General features: G+C 45.0%; 1 protein-coding gene across 3 annotated transcripts in view; it reads left to right on the top strand.

Moving 5' to 3' along the window:
• The window catches only part of Camk1d (calcium/calmodulin dependent protein kinase ID), a 407618-nt gene that overhangs the window by 139186 nt on the left and 248219 nt on the right, over nt 1-20213 (top strand). For all 3 annotated transcript variants that reach the window (XM_087896387.1, XM_087896388.1, XM_087896386.1), the window contains exon 2: nt 7810-7941. In XM_087896387.1, coding sequence (XP_087752513.1) covers nt 7810-7941 — 132 coding nt within the window. The remainder of the gene's footprint in view (nt 1-7809; nt 7942-20213) is intronic.

Genomic DNA, 20213 nt, shown 5'->3' with positions numbered 1-20213 from the left:
AGAGTACTTGGTTTCTGCCAGGGGAGTGGCTGAGACACGGAAGCCATCTTAGTCCAGTGCTATTGTGATTCATTCACTTTCTCTGCTCAGGAAGAGGACTGTTGGGGTTAGCGTGTGGGTTTTTTTTTCTATTTTAAGAATTGACTGTTCTGAAGCAATAGCTCTAAATGGTGCCTGTCTAGTTCCTAGATTGTCTCAAGACAAATATCACCGACTCCATTGTCTTTTCCTGATCAAGTTCTTTCCCTAATTTTTTTTTTAAATACATATTGTCTCTGCCTAACAACAGGGAAAACGGTATGCTTGGTGGAACAGACCATTTTGATTGATGGTGAGAGGCCTGTAGTGATGTTGGAGGGCCCAGTTCAGGGTGCGATGGTGGTAGCAGGCTGAAGGCGATGCTGTTAATAAAGTTAATAACACAATCGATCTGGTTCATATGTAAAATAACTAAAAAGCGCAGAAAGGCAATGAGCCAATAATAGCTGACTCTCAGCGGATAGGGCTGATCATTCCAGCATCTCATTATTTCTTGGTCTAATTTGGGATGGATATAATTTTACCAAATGGTTGGTTTAGCATACTTCGTGAATCAAAATGACAATTCCTGATCCTTCCTGAAAGTCGTTTCGTCTAAGGAATCTGTGTGTGTGTGTGTGTTCATCTCTATGTGAGTTTCTCTCTCTCTCTCTCTCTCTCTCTCTCTCTCTCTCTCTCTCTCTCTCTCTCTCCCTCCCTCCCTCCCTCTCTCTCATCTTAAGTGAGTGAAGTTATATATTGATGTAAGTAAAGGGCAGATGCTGACGTCTTTTGCCATCCGTTAGAAGCTGTGTACCTTGGTTACTGTTAAACAAAGTCTCTCAGTAGCCTGGAGATCACCGTGTTGTCTGGGCAGAGGGCTCCAGGCATCCACGTGTCTCTGCCTTCTCAGTGCTGAGATTGCAGGTGCAAACCACTACACCTGGCAGTTCCACGGGGACAGGGAATCCAAACTCTGGTCCTCACGCTCGTGTAGCAAGTGCATTGCTGACTAGTCTGTCTTCTCATCCCCTGAAGATAGTGGGTTTACCATTTCAGATTGACCAACGTCCCAGAACACCCAACTACTGAAAACTACAGCAGACTGGAAGCTGAAGTCTTGTCTCTTTCGAGATTAAGTTGTTCTTATGTGAGAAGAGAATTTTTGTTCAAGTTATGTACATTCTGAGCATCCAGCTATGCATTATTCCTTTAGACTATTTGATATCTTTCTTAATTTCAGGTTAAAGATTACTGGCAAATGGGAAAGCAGAAGCCAGAAGGTACAAGGTTCTAGTTTCCGAGACTGGCGATAAGTTCCCTACGATGGCCATCTTGCTGGCCCCTCTCACTTTCTTTTTAAGAAACAGCCTGGATATGCTCCCCAGGTTGCCCTCAAGATCTTAGGTTCAAGCTGTCCTCTTGCTCAGTTTCCTGAACATCTGGAGCTCCAGATGTGCACTACCGTGCCTACCTACTTCTCTGATGGTCACAATTGGGAGTGAGCAGGTGGCTCAGTAAGGACACCAGGATTTACTCTCCTCTGTTCTGAACTCTCGCCTCCATAGAAGATACAGATCTGGAGTTAGGATGTTCTGAATGTCTCTTTGTATTTTCACAACTGGGTGGTGCGTGCCAACTGTGGTTCACAAAACCTTTAGTGCTGGGTATTAGCCTAGGCATCCTCAGGGCACGGGTCGTATGCTGCCTTTTCAGAGGAGATGGGGAGATGAGGCATTGCCCAGAGCCCAGCCCACTCGCCCTCCTATTGATTACCATCTCACTCAGGGTGGCCTGGGTATGGGTCCTCAGTGGACTGGGTGCAGCAGTCTATAGCAGGAGTCCGTTCTTGAGCCTTGTTAAAGCAAAGCAAGAGGGCCATTCTTTATGAAGCTTAAAGCTTAAGCAATTGCTTACAATTCTTTAGTCCCATGACCTTTGCCTGGTCTGGAAACTCTGCCCTCCAGAGATGGTTTCCTCCTTGGTACCCGCCTCTGGATCCCAGCAGTCTGTCTCCAGGTGATGGCTTGATGTGAAGCACAGCAGGGAAGGAGTCAGGCCTGCAGTTTCTGCAGTTTCTGCAGTTTGTGTGGTTCTCTCCAGCTGCAGAGGTTGTTAGCGCCTCTGAACAACTTGTCTGACCGCTCTGGTTATTTGTCACAGGCGAATTTCACTAAGAGCTTGGGTATTTTTTCTTTGGAATAATGATTTCCTTTATAATTTAATAAATATTTTTGCTGTAATTTGCAAATGTGTAATTTTCCAGAACCCTAGAATTTTTATTTCTCCTACAATTGTGCGTTTCTATCACCTTGAGGTCTGCACGGCACCCTGCTTTCCCTTTCTTTCCTATGAGTTTTTACTCATTGACATCAACTCACAGATCTAATATTTTCACCTGTCAAAACCAAGAGTGCTATGTTAACTTTTTGGGGCAGATGTGAACAAACATGTCCCATGCATTGTCCCTTGAATGGAGATAAAGAAAGCAGCCAGGTTGCCGAGGCAGAGGGCCTGCCTTGTCCTTCAGGCATACTAACATCTCAGGCAGCTGTTGGCTGGGTAGAAATGGGACCATCTAGGACAGCATTGCGTCACTCAGTTTTGAACTCATACTGCTCACATTTACAACGTGCAGAGTACAAGTGGAAAGCATGCTCTACCCTCACCCCCCCACACACATACTTTCCTTGCTTGACATTTAGCTTCTTGGGTTGTCTGAAGGTCTCCTAGGCTCTCAGACTTTTTCTCTTGCTATGGTCCTTGCTACCTCCAGCTCAGCCTCCTGAAACTGTGTTGAGTAATTCCACAGAAAGTGTCTGAAAGGTCCGTTCACCCCTTTTATGAATGATGATCTTAGTTAGCTGCCTTGAACTGGGGTAAGCGTCTTCAAGTGATTGCTGTTTATTGTGAGAACAATACCAATGTATGCTCATCTTACAGTGTCTAAGTCTGGAAACCATCACCTTTGGAAAATTTCAGGAAGATAAATGTATGCGCGTTGCTTGGGTAAATGAGAAAAGTGGTTTTGTATGCTCGAACTTAGGAGTAAAGTGTTTCCCTAGCAACACTTTCTGCTTCTTCTGCTGTTGCCCCCTCAGTACTGGGGTGGCAGGCTCCCAGGTAACAGTAAGCACCACCCCTGCACAGTGTACTGAAGAAGACCTCAGAGGGGGCTAAAGAGAGGTCTCAGTTAGCAAAGTGTTTATGAACCTGAGTCCATGCGGAAAAACGCAAAGTGATGTGTGGTGGCGTGTGCTTGTAATCCTAGTGCTCGGGGCAAAGCAAGGGGCCCCTGGGCTTCCCGGCCAACCAATACAGCCCACATGGACTTTCCAGGCTGGTGAGAGACGCTGTCACCAAACACAAGGTAGATGGCACCTGAGGAATAATAATGGAAGTTGTCCTTTGGCATACACGCACATGAATGTGTACCTGCAAGCACATGTACACACCTATACACAGAAACTAACACACATACACACACATATTCATTCTCACATATACACATGCACATGCTCAGACACACAGATGAGCGCGCGTGCACGCACACACACACACTCACACACACTCACACACACATGATAGAAGAGAGAGCTCAGGGGGGCCAATGAATGTGTCTGGTTCTCCACTCTATCCTGCCTCTGCACTAGGCTCAGTGCTTGATGTCCTGGTTCTGAAAGACGTTGACAGTGACTTCTTGTGTACTGTATCTTTCAGAGTTGCCCAAGGACTAGATTAGTTGATACATGCCAGAGAATTCTGTAGATGCCAAGCAGTCCATGCCACCCGATCTCCTGTAATTTCCCTGGAAGTCCTCTCGTCTTTTGGGAGGGAACAGCATGTGAGGGGTTTTCACATTTTCCCACCGTCTCTATGTGAAGCTTTGCCATTGAGTAGACACGTGTAAGCGTTCTCTTGTTGTTTTTTATTGTGCTAAGATAGGCATACCATAAACTTTATCATTTTAACCTCTTTGGGCGTGGGCTTCTATGGCCTGAACTATTATACGTTGTTGTGTAACCACCACCATCTGCTTCTTTTCATTTTCCAGACTCCGTCCCAGATAAACGGTCACTTCCTGTTCCCCTTTTCTCCAGCCCAGTCTACTTTCTATCTATGACCCTGAATGTTCCAGGGACCTCACAGGAGTGGAAGCACACAGCGCTACCTTTCCGTGTCTGGTGTCTTTCATCTAGCACATGTCTTCAAGGGTCATCTGTACTAGACTATGCGCCAGAGCCTCTTAAGGGATGACAATGTTCCATCTTATGTAAGGCATGTGTGTCTGGCCACTCACTGGCCACCCAGTATATCTCATATACTGATTGGGCAGGGAACCACTCTGCCTCCCCAGAACTAGGATTATTTGTATGTTCCCCTTTGTTCATCTATTTACCCATCACTTGGTTTCTTCTTTAAATCTCTTGGCTGTTATGATTATGGAAAAAAAGTCATCTCTTTTCAAATCTCCCTTTCTCTCCCTGTCTGTCTGTCTGTCTGTCTGTCTGTCTCTCTCTCTCATTGTGTGTACGTGTGTGTGTGTGTGTGTGTGTGTGTGTGTGTGTGTGTGCAGGTTTACAAATACTGTACCTATTGTATGTGTGGACATGTGTAGAGTATATGTCTCTGTGTGCATGTGTGGTGTGCACACTTGCCTGTGGAGGCTAGAAGCTGACATCAGTTGTCCTTTGGGTCTGCTGTCTAGCTTATTGTTGGAGACAGAGTCTCTCCCTGAACTCAGAGCTCACAGACTGGCTAGGCTGCCTGGCCAACCTCTCCAGGAATCCATCCACCTGTCTCCCTGCCCTCTGCACTAGGGTTACAGCTGTATGTGACTATGTCCAGCTTTTAAACGGGTGCTGGAGATCTGACCTCTTTTCCTTTGAGTCTGTACCTGGGGGTATAAAATGTAGGCTGCCTTTTATTCAGAGAAGGTGGGGCTATGCCCCGGCTTTATGATTTCACCTCAGCGACTATTTCTGGGGCTTTCTCATATGTCCTGAACCTGTTCCATGTCCATCTCTAGGCACCTCATGCGTGGCCCATGTTGTCAAGCCTAAGCTGCTTAGTTTGTGAAACATTTTCTGTACGTGGACCCCATGGTTCTGCCCCCACATGGACCTGAGATAGATTGTTCTACCCACAGGAACAACGGCAGAGAATGCTCTGCTGCCGGAGCGTCACCCCTCTCTCAGTCCTCTCCCTAACCTTCCAACTCGAGCTGTAATCTCACTTTCTCACCATTTCCCAGGAAGAAAATGACTCACAGAGGTAAACAGTGTTTTCCCTTGTGGGAGCCTCAAACCTGCAGGTGAGGGTCCCCTTTTAAGCAGACTGTCTCCTCTGCAGTGGCCATGGTCTCTTCTTGTCTGTAGAGATTTCCTGGTGGACATAAAAGAGCCAGGGTATGTGCAGAGCAGGGTAGTGGCCAGTGAGAGGGGAGAGGCCTGAGGGTAGTTATTGACCCACGCCTAGCAGGTGCTTGTGCACTGAAGGGATTCTCTGTTCTGGAGAAAGGACTTGGCAGATTGGAAAGATGCCCGGAGTGGGGGAACCAATAAAACCCACTGGGTTAGCAGCATTGAGAACTGTTTTATATAGTCTAAAGAATGATCTATGGTAGCCCTGCTTTTGATTTTTAATGAGTTTCTTATCTATACAGCAGGTGAAAGTAAAGGAATAAGCAGTAAGTAGCAGATGGGTAGGAGGAGAGGATTGATAGCAAACCATCTTCCAACAGGGCGTTCAAAACACAGACAAAACCCTATCACGGGTGACTAGAGCAGCCCATTGGAGAGAGTAAAGAAAAGATAACATTAAATCATGGGCTGATAAACACCCTGCGGAAACCGACCAGGGGAAGTCCTGTTAGAATTAGCTGAAATTCCTATAGGGTTTCCCTTTGGGTGAGGTTTCTTAAGTAAAAGAACAAATGGTGCAGAAAGGTGACATCATCTAGTTGGGCGCTTGCAGTTCTGCAGCAGGAGTGACTGGGGAAGCCCTGCTGTAACAGTCATGACTAAGTTCCCAGACTGAGAGTTCCAGGCAGAGCTAAGCTTTCTTTCTGCAGATGAGTTTCCGTTTTCTCACCATGGGGTAAACAGTAGCAACCTCCTTGGGAGGAGTTCACCTTCTGGCTGTTCTCAAAGGCTCCGTGCTTTTACTCTTGGGCTATCTTGTTATCTTTCCTCCCTGTCACAGTTGTGGGGGGGTCGGGCTGCCCCAGGCAGGGGGGTCTGGAGGACCCTTGAAAACAAACATGCTAGAGTCTAGGATGAGAAAGTTCTCCTTACTCCCAGAGTTCACTTTGAACATGTTCAAACAGCATATGACAATTTCATGGTATAAGTGCATTACAGGGAACTGAGTGGAAGACAAAAATAAATGAGCAGACTCTGGTGTGGAATTACCCCTGTGTGGGAGGCCTGGTCTTCCCCGATGAGATTTCTTATTCTCAAGCAGTGTTTCCATGTTGGAGGAGGGATCTGGTGTCTGAGTACTCAGGTCTTACTCACCCTCGTTGGGTAAATCTATCCTTGGACTGGAAGTGATGAGAAGCACATGCCATGGGCTTGAGCATGTTCTGATCTGGTTTTCTTGGGTTCATCCCTTTGATAGCGAACAAATATCACAGGGACTGTCTGCCTCCATAGATTAGTCTGTGAAAACTCTCTTGTGAGGCTGTAAGTATTTATATTTAATGATGATTATTTTAAGTGACTCAAGAATCTGCAGAATATAGCCTTCTGAGTAAATAATTCTACTTATGAATTCTTTATAGATTTGGGCAGAAGGTTCTTGCTGGAATTTCCCATTTGACTGTTTCATTGAATGATTATCTTCTGCCCTGAATAATTAGATTCAGGTCATGAAAATGGACACTCTTGCTTGAGAGTTCATGTTCTAGTTGGAACATTATCTCAAAGACTCATAGTCCACTGTACCAAGCAGATGTGAATCCTGTCCCCCCCCCTTTTTTTCTGTGTATGCTTAAGAATATCTTTGCTGGTGGCTAAAGGATGCAGGGTCTGTTTCTAAGCTTGGCCTGTGCAGCCTGACCATACCATCACTGGGGAGAGATGGGCTCTTTGGCTCCACACATCCTGGTTACAGTGTGTTTCTCTCTTGTCAAAGACTTGGATTTATGTTTTCAGATGGGCTAATCATCCTCACTGGATGGTCCTTGTTTGTTTGGCTTGAAAAGGAAATAAGCTGCTGAATGAAAGATTGTCTATCCCTACCAATGAGTTAACCCAAGTGCCAGTCCCTCCTGCAGCGCCAGCTCACACTGTAATTACATCCTTGTCTATCTGTGAGAATTAATTCAGTGTTTGTGAGGCAATCTGGAAAAGTCTGTAGGTGAGAGGGCCTCTGTGGACTTGGAGAATTTTAGTCTCTATAACTTTCTGGTCTACATGGTCATGCTATGGTTACCACTTTTTCTCTGTGGGGGAGTGTCTTCAGGGAATGTTCTTGTTGTCCACCAAGGGGCCCTAACCTAACCATGCTGTGTAGCAGGGTGACCAGAGGCTCTTTCAAGTGGTCAACCCATGACAGCTTTCACTGCTCCTTTGGTTCTGTGTTGACAGCCACCGTCTCTTTGCACTGAGATACAGTTATCCACATGACCTTCTTCCTCTAAGGGCATTTGGGAAGGAGCCCTGCTGGACACCATATAACAGTAATGCTTGTGGTCATGCTCCTTGTTACTGTCCTGAGATCAGAGAGGCCATTCTGTAACCAAAACCTCTCACCATAACCCTTCTTTTTCTCCTTTTTTGTTCACAGTGGGGCCTTTTCTGAAGTGGTTTTAGCTGAAGAAAAAGCAACTGGGAAACTCTTCGCAGTGAAGTGCATCCCAAAGAAGGCGCTGAAGGGCAAAGAGAGCAGCATCGAGAACGAGATTGCTGTTCTTAGAAAGTAAGTACTGGAGAGAAGCCTCTCCTCCGTCTTGTCTGAGCATCCTCTGGAGTAGGGTAAGGCCTGGCACTAGGCTGGCTTCACAGGCGTGGGAGAATCCACCAGTTCCTAGCCTGCAGAAAGGGATGGACCCGGCAGTTGATGGATACTCATGCAGTGCTCTGAAAATGCTTTCCTATAGCTCCAGTGTCTTGCAATGTTGTAGTCAAAGACGGAGTTCTTTCCAAAGGGCACAGTTGCAGGCTGACTTGATTTTGAACTCAAACCCCTCCGTTCATCACAGCTGAGTGACCCTGGTTGGTTTCAGCAGCCCAGCCTCCCTTATAAAGAAGAACTCAGATCATTTCCATAGTATGGCATGCTGAGAATTACAATTATTTTTGCCATTGGTATTGCTTTATTTTTTTTATATGGATGTGAAGCTGGCAAGCCCTTGTCCAACCCTGTAATATATAGTTTATATGCGACATAGCTTGGAATATCAATCCCTCCTGTGCTGTTTCTACACTTTGTGGTTCCCCATCCCCTTTCTCTGCCACTCACACAGCATGGGCATCCCAGAGTTTCCAAAGAGCTTCACTTCTTCATTGAATCTTTCCCTTTTCCACGTATAGTAAAAGCAAATGAAAATCTCATCCCCTTCAGTACAGTGCTATACACAAGCATTCTGATGTCATCTGACCCTTCCCCCATGGATGGTCTTCTGAGGTTGGTCCTCACCACACTCCCTGTACTTTAACAGGGATTAAATCCTTTCAACATGTCTCATGAAGTTTGAAGGAACAGACCTTATATGGTACCTGCTTCTGTACCTTTGGCATCTATCTGGAAATTTTTGAGTTGGTATTAATAAAAGATGTTCAGAATAGCCTTGAAATTTTTGGGGTTTGGAATCAGTACATAGCAAGAAATCCAGTACAGATAAACAAGTGGAATGGGAACAAACCTTATCTAGGGACCGAAAGAAACCACCACCCACCGTCTTTCCTTCCTGCATAATCTTTCACTTCATTCCTTCTGGGGCCTTCAGTGACCCACAGGACAGTGCTTTTGTCACTGTCTGTCTAGCCCAGCACTGCTAAGGTGGTCGGAACAGTCTGTCCCGTCCTGACCTTTGGACAGCTCAGAGAAGAACACAGACTTGATATCAGTGTTCCAGAACAAATGGGTCTCCACGGTTTTTAGCGTGAGGATTTCTATGTTGGTTTTTAAGTTCTCTGGGCTGTCTGTTGGAATTAGAGAGTTTTAGCTGTCCTGAGGAGGATTGCAGGAAATGGTTCTGTAGAAGAGAGTCCGGGAAAACAAAATATTTGTATCAGATAGGAAAACACTATGTTGATGAAACATGTATTGAAGTGTCCTATTTATCCATCTGAAATCAGCGTTTGAAGAAGTTCGTCACTGGGGACATGAAATTATAGATGTGTTACAGAGATCTGGCATTTCAGATGGGATTCTCTTTCTAAAGGTTCCACTTTGGGCCCAGGGGTTGTCTGGGCTTAGAAATAAAAGAGCTTGGGAAGTCTATATGTAGTGTTGGAGTTATTTTCCATCCATAAAGGCATTGGATACAAGTACAGGCTTTATAATCTTGTCTTGGTTCATGCTGCGAATATTTTGGTTTAATCAGGATCCCCACCCAATGCCTCACTAGTAATCACATCTTCAGACAGGGTATTTAAAACAGGGGAGGATCATGGATTTGGAATGACTTGTTTTGATAGTTTCTCACTATCAGTTGTTGGGATGCCTAGAGGCACGGACTCTTCTCTAGGGAGTAGAGAACAAAGGAATGATTTCTCAGGAGATAAAGGTGGCTTATCTCCTATGTTAGATTACTCTGTTGATCTTTTGCAAATGATTTACAAGTAGGCTAGGAAGAATACCACATCATAAACAGCTGAAAGAAAAGCACATGAACTGTAAAGAAAATAGTTTGACACAGCGTTTAGAAGGCTACCATGGTGACATTCATTTGTTGAAGAAGTATTTATCAAGTTCCCAGCATGCACCATATCTTAGGGTTTCCATTGCCATGATGAAACACTGGAACAAAATCAAACTGAAGAGGAAAAGGTTTATTTGGCTTACACTTCCAAATTGTAGTCCATCATTGAAGGAAGCCAGGATAGGAACTCAGACATGACAGGAACCTGGAGGCAGGAGCTGATGCAGAGACCATGGAGGGGTGCTGCTTACTGCCTTGCTTTCCATGGCTTGCTCAGCCTGCTTTTTTTTTTTAACTCAGGACCACCAACCCAGGGGTGGCACTACCCACAATGGGTTGAGCCCACCCCCATCAATTACTAATTAAGAAAATGCCCTATTAATTGGACAGTGGTGGCACACGTCTTTAATCCCAGCACTTGGGAGGAAGATGCAGGCGGATCTCTGTGAGTTCTGAGCCAGACTGGTCTACAAGAGCTAGTTCCAGGACAGGCTCCAAAGCTACAGAGAAACCCTGTTTTGAAAAACCAAAAGAAAAAAAGAAAAGAAAAGAAAAAGAAAATGCCATATAGCCAGATATTGTGGAGGCATTTTTGCGATTGAGATTTCTTTCTTTTGGCTAACCCTAGCTTGTGACAAGTTGGCGTAAAACTAGCCAACACACACCAGGAAGCAGCACTACTGAACGTGGAGTTCTTGACACCTGTTGGAGGAGGCTGCTTGTTTATTTCCTGAATGCCCGGAACTGAAATAGTCACACAGAAACTGTATTAATTAAATCACTGTTTGGCCCATTAGCTAGCTCTAGCTTCTTATTGACTAACTCATACATCTTAATTTAACTCATTTATAGTAATCTGTGTATCGCCACATGGCTGTGGCTTACTAGGTAAAGTTCTGTCTGGCATCTGTCTGGTGGGGGCTACATGGCTTCTCTCTAACTCTGCCCTTCTTTCTCCCAGCATTCAGTTTAGTTTTCCCCACCTATCTTTAGTTCCTGCGCAGGCCCAAAACAGTTTTTTAACCAATGGTGTTCACAGCATGCAGAGGGGAATCCTACATCAGACACCTGAGATCTAGATTTTGCTACTCACCAACAAGATAAAGTTATAGCTGATTTGAAGACAACATGCCCAGGGGACCTAGGGATGGGTCTGAGGAAAAGTTGCATGGAGGAGTGGCAGCCACATAAGTGCATTTTTCCAGGACATAAAGGCATTTCCAGCAAGATAGGCATTCCATTCAGAAGGAACAACTAAACAGAAGCTAGGAGACAAGGGCTGGGTATGTAGTCCAGTGGTAGGTTGCTGGGCAAGGTTCTGAGTTTAATTCCCAGCACTACAAAAAGAAACAAAGAAGAGTTGAGTTGTCGGCGGGGGGGGGGGGGGGGGGTAAGAAGAAGTTAGGAAATAGGGAGCCAGGCTGTTATTCTGGGGAGCTGGCTCCTTTGATGAGGGCAGAGGGTTTGAGGTGAGGCAAAAGGAGCCCTAAGTTTGGAGGAAGATGGGATGGTGGGACATGCTCTAAACTTGGCTTTGGATCTTGGGCTCCAGGCAATAGATATGAGGAGTGACCAGGTTATCATGAGAGAAGCTAAATGGTGAGGATTTATCATGAAGTGTCCTGTGGCAGAATGTGGAAGGGCTGATCCGAGGGAGCAGGAGCATGGAGTGAGAACACTTCAGAGGGCATGAGGCGGGTCATGTAGAGAAATGAAGGAGTGTGTTAAAACATGGGCTGTGGGCTGGATGGGAGAGATGGATATGAGGATATAGCTGGATATCTAATACAGAGCTGACTCTAAGATGTCGAGATTGGCAGATGCTATGGGACAATGGTTTGTACCCTGTCAATTGTATTTTAATAAAACGCGAATTGGCCGGTAGCCATGCAGGAAGTATAGGTGGGACAACCAGGCAGGAAGTAGAGTCGGGTGATGAGAACAGGAGAATTCTGGGAAGGAGAAAGCTTATTGTGCAGTCGTGACCCAGTCACAGAAGAAGCAAGATGTGACTGCCTCACCGAATAAGGTACCAAGCCATGTGGCTAACATAGAAAAGAATAATGGGCTAATATAAGTTATAAGAGTTAATAAGAAGCCTGAGCTAATGGGCCAATTGGTATATAACTAATGTAGACCTCTGTGCATTTCTTTGGGGCTAAACGGTTCTTGGACCTGGTAGGACAGAAAACCTCAGACATTGTTTAATTCCCAGCATTCACATGGTGGCTCACAGTCCTCTGTAACTACAGTTCCAAGAGGATCCTCTGCCCTCTTATGGTCTCTGCAGGTACTAGATAGGCACGTGGTATGCGTACATACATGCAGGTAGAATTATACCTGTAAAATAAAGCCATGAAACTTTTACATATTGGATAATCAATTATTGTGCTCTTCCTGGGGAAGACTAGTTCTCTCAGCTCTCAGCATTCCTAAGCTGCCAGTGGTTCTCTGTAGGGCTGCAGTCTCCTGGGCTTCTCCTGCCCCCATTAGGAGGTCTGTTGTTGCCCTGGTTCAGCTCGTGTTTAGACAATTATGTTGGTGCGACTTTATGGGTATAGCTTGTGATGTTTCTAGGAGATACACTCTCACAGCCAGCTCCCTGTTTCTCTGGTTCCTATAACCTTTGCACCCCCTCTTCTGCAATGTTTCCCAAGCCTTTAGGTGCCAGAGTTGTTTTGTGACCCATTGGGGCTAGGCTCCACAACTCTGCATTTTGATTGTTTATGGTTTTCTATGATGGTCTCTGTCTGTTGCAGAGAGAAGTTTCCTTGACGAGGAGCAGGGACTTCGTTTATCTGTGGGTATAAGGACAAATATTTAGACTGGAGTTAGGGATGCTGCTGGTTTAGAAAAGTGGTGGTGGTAGGCTCTCCGTCCAGATCCATGAGTTCTCTAGCTGGGTAGTTGGCTAGGTTTCTGGTATCACACATCATTTCCTTCTTGTTCGAGTGGGCTTTAAGTCTGTTTACAGAACTGTTGGTCTCCACCAAGGTATGCATGCCACCGTTATACCCTGAGGTTATTGTGCCATATTGACGGTTGTGATTCACAGGTTTCATGCAAGGTAGAGCCCTTGGTTGCTTTCCTGAAAACACACAGACAAGTAACATTTTAAAGATTGAACAGGTTGTATTTATATTTATATTTAGGAGTGTGTGTGTGTGTGTGTGTGTGTGTGTGTGTGTGTGTAAAACAATCATTAACAGAAAGGAGGCTATGAAATTTTAAAAGAGCAAAGAGGGGTAAAAGGGAAGGTTTGAAGGGAGAAAAAGGAAGGGGAAAATGATGTAATTACTTTATGATCTCAAAAATAAAGGACACTTTTAAAAGAATTTAAAAGTAAATTTGTTTCAGCAAAAAATAAAATAAGATAAATCCTGGCACAATTTAACTAATCGTGAGGTAGGGTTCAGGATAGGCTGCCCATATCCCCTGGCCATTTGTATATTTCCATGCTGTGTTCCATCCAAATGGGCCCATTTAAGAGGCTGCTTGTCCTCCTACGTGCTGAGTTTATTGTAGGGTGAGAGATTTATTTATTTCATTGGATAAAAGTAATGTAGCTAATATATCCTAGTGGATGTCTTTGTACTTGCTCTGAAAATAGTTCCAAAATGAATTTTCAACTTGATAAGTAGATATTAAACCAAGTTTAGAGGAGGGGGAAAAAAAAAACCAGAAGGCTGATAAAGACTGTGGTAGGCTGTTGCTATGCAGCAGAGAAAGCTGTCTGCCTGACTTTAGGATTTAGTGGGCTGGATCTATATGATTCATCGTGAGCTGTTCCAGACAGAGTGGTTAGCTGTGGTCCCACGAACGGAGCATTTGATGCGGCATGGGATATAATATTGTCAGCACCACTCACCTTAGTTGGATTATCCTTTAAGATTTCTGTGGTATTATTTGCTTAGAGGGCAGCCAGGGCTCTAGTCTGATTCGATAGCATCACCTCCAGCGTTTTGCAGGAGTGGGAAGGCAAATGCATTAGCGGTTGCAGAAAGCTGGGAGACGAAGAGAGGAGATGCATACAGAAAAGCCAGGGGCAGGAAAAGCAAAAGGGATGTGTCTAGAGCAGCCCCTAGGCCAAGATGCGGGGAAACTGAGGCTCAGGTTACCGAAATATGAGCTTATATTAATGAAACATTGAAATAGTCCTTTTTCCAACAAGAAGTCAGTCCCTAGAGAGGAAGTCAGTCACTGCTGCAATGAAGCTGTAAACGCGTTACAGACAGTTGACGTTTTAGAAGGAATTCCAGATGCGTCCAGATGAATGAAACATGGCACTGGGATTTAGAACACTGTTCTGAGTACTTTACATGCTGTAGAGATTTTCTTTAGGAAGGGGCCTGGGTAGGATGTGGGCTATCATCACCTTGTTAGTATAGGAAAGCACGCAGCCAGTGAGGGACCTTGCCGTTTGCTCTGATACACTGGCTCTCACCTCTGGCTGCCTGTTGAAGTTAGCTTAGGTTTTAAGAACACATTGATGGGGGCTGGAGAGATGGTTCAGCATTAAGAGGCCTTATTACTTTCACAGAGGATCCAGGTTCAGTTCCCAGCATTCTTGCTGTCAACTCACAAATGCTCATAAGTCCGGCTCTGACCTTCCTAGGCATTTGCACTCACACCTACACACGCACACTTGTGTATACAAACACACATGATTAAAAACAGAAGGGAGACAGCATAGGTCATGTCTCTTACTATGAGGCAGGGATAATCACAAGAGGCTGAGGTGTGTTCATTTTTTTCCCTCTGGTGCCTCTTCCTGCCTGTGATTTTTATTCCCTAAATACTGCACTCTGTATGGCTCATGTGGACCAGTTATAGAGTTCCCTTTCTCTTGTAACCTTAAATAAGTAAGTGTTGACATGCCTGTCTGACATTGAGCCTCTCCATCTTTAGTTTAAAAACCTAAACTCCTACATAAGCAATCCTTCATTTTTTGGTCTCTGGTTTTCAACCCCCATGCCCGTGTTTCATGCATATTCTCCGAAAGGAGCAGGTGATTGTTTCTGTTCCCGTCCAGCTTCAGTATGCTATATATGTCCCTTAGCTTGTTTCCCTGGACCGTCCTTGTCTAGGCGAGCCTTCCCTTTATTTCATGGCTTCAGTGTATCCTGTCTCTGACTTCAGCTGTCTGCTTTCTGAGACTAGAATTTTCCATATCCAGCCCTGAGCTTAGGCGTGATGCTGACAGTGGAATCAAGGAGTAGGGATGCCCCCAGTGAGTTTGGGATGTTAGAGACATGGAGGAATGGGTGCTGGCTGGATAGTTTAGGATGAGGAGGCTTTCCCACTGACTTCCAGTTCTCTCTGGCTCTGCAGACCACATTAGTCAGGGAGCTTGAGAGGAACAGCCCATGGACTATGTGTAAAAATAAAGAGAGATTTAATAGGAGGGATTGGCTCAAGCAATTATGGAGAAGTTCACTTATTGTCTGCATCCTGGAGACTCATGGTAATTCAGTCCATACCCAAAGATCTGGGAGTCAGAGGAACCATGGTTTATTTAACTTAGTTAAATCTGACCCAGAATGCCAGTGTCCCAGACAGGCCTGCCCACTAGTTCTGTTGCAGCTGTCAAGGAATAGAGCAGTGCCTATGACTTTGTTGAGTATGTTCTTCTAGAAACACACACACACATATGCACGCACACATGTGTGCACATACACACACACAGAGCTATCAAGGGGTAGTGTGGTGCCCCAACAATTTGATGACTGTGATCTTTGAGAAACACACACACATGCACACACACACACACACACACACATGCATGCACACATGAGTGAACACATGCATACGCACATACAGAACTATCAAGGGGTAGTGTGGTGCCCCACCAATTTGATGACTGTGTTCTTTGAGAAACACACACACACACACACACACACACACACACACACACCCCTACCTAAACACTGCCTTACCAGCTGTCCAGGCATCTCTTAGCCTAGTCAAGTTGACACATAAGGTATAATAATACCCCGAGCATGCGGATGGCAAGTCCTCCAACCAATGCACGGTACCCTAGAAGAGGCAGGTTGGAGCCGGAGCCGATTCTCCCACAGCAACAGAGTGAAGAACTTAAGTCACTTGAGCAGAGCGTGGCTGCTCCTGCCACCTTTTCTGCTATATATATGACTCCGTAGGTGTTGAGAGTAGTGGAAGAGCAGTGTTCTCCTGCATGCTCTGCGGAGCTGTGCTAGCTGCTTGCTTGCTCATTCCTGTGTTAGCTCCCTGCCTCCCGATGTATGTGCTTACTTGGGGAGTTGGCTCTTATGTGGTCCAGGCTGTGGTTAAATCCCTCCTGTAACTTTTCTTGGCAAACATTTTCTCCCTTTTTCTGTAAACTTACTTAGCTAATGATTTATACAAATGCCATTTAAATGATTCTGAGAAAGTATGTGTGTGTATCTTGTAGCATACTGTGCCTTTAGAAAATCAGAATAGCTTTCCCTGGAGAATCAATTCCATGAAAGGTCAAGTACAATGAGTTCTTAGAGAGACAAGGATGGTAAACAGAGGAATCAAAATAAATACACACCAATGGTTCACTCTCGCTTTTCTATTCGGCTCTAGGTTGTATCTGCTCCATCCTGGTTTTGTCATTATTTATGGGCAGATGAATTGTTTTAGTAAACTCTAAATTCAGGATAACCATAGAGTGGTTGAAAATAGTTGTTTACCATTTCATTATATCATTAACTTTTTAAAATTTGATTTAATTTAATTTAACATATATGGGTGCTTTTTGCCTGCATGTATGTCTGTGTACCAAGTATATACTTGGTACCTGTGAGGGTCACAAGAGGCATCTGATCCCTTGGCCCTGGAGATACAGATGGTTGTGAGCCACCAAGTGGGTGCTGGGGATTGAACAGTGCGCTTAACAGCTGATACATTTCTTCAGGCCCTTGCTCACAATTTTAGTGCTATATAAGCAAAACTCTTTCCCCCAGGGTTGAAAATGAAGGTCAGAGGTCAAAGCCAGGTTTGGGGAGCTGAACCCCGAAAGAACTTTTCCTAAAATAGGAATTGTATGTAATCTGATAAATCTTATTTCATATTTATCTTCGGGTCTTTGCAGTTTTCTTTCATAGGCATTTGGAAAATGGTTTTGAGGGTACGATCCAGACAGGTGAGAGGTGTTGCTTGGGAATGTAAGCACATAAAGGATATTAGACAAATGCATTGCGGTAACAGCAGCGGGTGCTACACTGAGCTATTGTTCTTGCTGAGTGAACTAGTGAGCTGGCTTTCCACATATATGCACATATGTATGCATACATTTGCAAAAATGCTTCATCTGTGTGACAGATACATGCATTTTAAGTGTATCAAATTCTCTTATACCTCTCTATTGAATACTACAGCATTCTTTATGCCTCATAAACACATCCTTAATTCTATTAAAAACTCTGCTGTCTGGGGTACCTGAAGAAGACAAGGTATATGAAAAACTCAACATTTTCAGATTTAGTTATCATGTAAACATAGGCTCTCTCACCTGGTGCTCTTGGAAGAGCTTACATTTCTGTGAGCGGAAACTGCTTTTTCTGTCTCTCTTGTAGAAACTGAGGGGCCGAGTGCACAATCCTGTGACCAGGGCAGCCGGGAAGAGGGTGGAGCTCTTCCTTGTAGGACTGTTGTCTGTCTTTTAGAGCCCCAAGTCTTCCCCTCTAGTGGGTCACCTGTATGACTTGGACAGTCTTACAGGAACTTACAGGAAACCAGTATTATGAGTCCCAATGAATATTAAGACATAAATACCCGTAAGATCAATGGAAACTGATGAATTTCAAGTCAGGCTACAAATGTTTGTTCTGATCGAATGCACTGAAATTCTGAACAATGTAGACACATCAGTTGTGATTCTCAATACAAATGGTCTCTCTTCGTCATGATCCAGAGCTAGCGAAGATTTCTATAAATACTTTACCATATAAACCAATATTGGTGGCCACATTTTACCAATGAGGAACTAGACTTCATAAATAGTAGTAGGAATCATAAAGTCTACCCCAAGCTTTCTGTCCCTTCTGTCTCTGGTTGGCTTCTGTCTAGCATCTGCCATCATGCTGTCTCTTAAGGAAGACAGGGGCTCAAATCCGAGGTCTTGCACATGTCAGACAGGAGCTGTGCCTTAGCATCAGCTCCTGCCGGAGGGATGAAAGACTCATAGGTGCAAGGCCTTGAGAGCACTGTCTGCCCGGCATGTTGAATGGACTCTGTTTCCTTTCTTTGTTATGTAGGCGAACATCTGGCTGGGCTGTGGGACTAGGAGAAGAAGGAGCCTTCTTGGAAGGTGCATCACTCAAGTCTTGTCTCCAAAGGCTCCCTTTGGAGCACAGGCATGTCCTGACGCCACAAAAACACAGTGCTGCAGGCGTAAGGTGGCTGTCCCTCTCAAGGAGGGAAGTGTGCAGCGTAATAGAGCCATAGACTTGTCAAGAATGTGTCGGCCTTACTATTTTTTTTTTTTTTTTTTTTGCTGAAAGACTCTCAGGAAAACATTCCCTATGTTAACGTCAGATTTTAAAGTGGGTTGCTGAGCCTTAGAATGAGAAAATGAGCTTGAAGTGTGGGTCTCCTGATGTCAGGACAGATAAGCAGGCCCAGAAAGAAGGAAGAGCTGACCCCAGGGCGCAGGACAAACTTGGGCAGATATGGAGCCCAAGTGATTTCTAGACTTTTAATTTAGAACGGTAGCCATGGAGCCGCGCCTCTTCTCTTGTAGAGCATCTTTCAGGAGAATTCAAAAAAATATATAATAACTGAGAGAGAAAGAGAGAGAGAGAGAGAAGAGAGAGAGAGAGAGAAGAGAGGGGGGGAGAGAGCGAGAGCTAGAGAGAGAGAGAATAGCCAGGTGTTATGGCACATGCCTTTGATCCCAGCACTTGGGATGCAGATGCAAGCGGATCTCTGTGAGTTGGAAACCAGCCTGGTTTAGAGAGTGAGTTCCAGGGCATTTACTGCTACAAAGTGAGGCACTGTCTCAAATAATAAAATGACTTTCCCTCATCTTTAAAAGTCCCCTGGCATGTTGACAAGGCCTCAAAAATTGATCCCAGTAGCTCGGCTGAGTTCCAACATGGGACATTGTATCTGGTTTCTGAAGGTCCCCTGCCAATTTCAATTAGATGTGTTAGTCTCTGTGACCTCTCCCCTTGGAGGCGGCACAGTGTGACAGGGGCAGCTAGAGTTACGCTGCTGTCTGCTGCCTGAGGGCCTCTGGTAGTCACAATGAAGGAGATGCAAGGTCAGCCCGGAGCCCAACTTAATAATCCAATCTGGGAAAGTCTTCCTTCCTGTTTCAGGTATACATGGTGGCCACCGCCCTCTTTTCCATTGCCTCGTCAGTAGAATGAAATGCACAAGGAATAAGTCAGGTTGTGGAATAATCCGGAAGGTGCAGGAAATGCTACTCTTGTATAAGATTCGAATCCCCACGCAGCTTCCATCAGGCTGCGTGTCTAGATTTCTGCACCGTGTTAAGTTTTTGCTCCACCATCAGGCCCGCCTTCCCAGCTGACACTGTATCGTGTGTTGTTCTGAGGGTGGTCCTACCAGATCTAAAGGGGAAACACCCCCACTAGCAAGTTTTCATAGCCAGGGAATCTGGTGTGGGTCTGTGGAAATACAACTCTAATTCAACCAAAGGAGATATATATTTATAATCAAGTTGGCTGCCCAAGGATGAGGACCTAGATTAGATCTTCACCATCCACATAAAAAACCAGGCTTGGTGGTGTGTGCCTGTAACCCTGGCAGCTACACCTGTAACCCTGGGGGTATGCCCCTGTAACCCTGACGGCGTGCGACTGTAACCCTGGTGGCATGTGCCTGTAACCCTAACAGTGGGAACTGGGGATGGAGAGAGGTGGATCCCTGGGGTTCACTGGCCTGCCAGTCTTACAGAAGCAGACATCTCTAGGCTTAGTGGGAAACTCTCAACAAGTGAAGTCAGAAGTGATAGAAGTTAGTAGACGTTGATGTTAGTAGGCTTTCACATGTATGTGTACATGTATGTGTACAGGTGAGCACATACGCACACCCTTCATCTGCCCCCCCCCACATAATGCTTTTGCTTCAAAACCTAATGGGGAACATCGCTAGAATAGCTGATGCTGTAGTTTTCCTTTTATACCTGGGAGAATTTACATATTCATGTCTTAAAAAATTGTCAAGAAGGAAAATTCCATGGCCTCTTGAGTAGGCTGTCTAGTCCCCAGAACCACAAAGTTGTCTTGGTGACTCAGCTGCCCTTTCCCTGAGGAAGCTGCTCTCTCCCAGAGTTCTCCATGTATCTCGTATT

Source organism: Myodes glareolus, chromosome 14 (genome assembly GCF_982192425.1).
Source record: "Myodes glareolus chromosome 14, mMyoGla1.1, whole genome shotgun sequence".
In the NCBI taxonomy this organism is placed as follows: domain Eukaryota; kingdom Metazoa; phylum Chordata; class Mammalia; order Rodentia; family Cricetidae; genus Myodes; species Myodes glareolus.
Note: the sequence above shows the minus strand (reverse complement) of the source record. Positions and strands in the feature narration are given on the sequence as shown.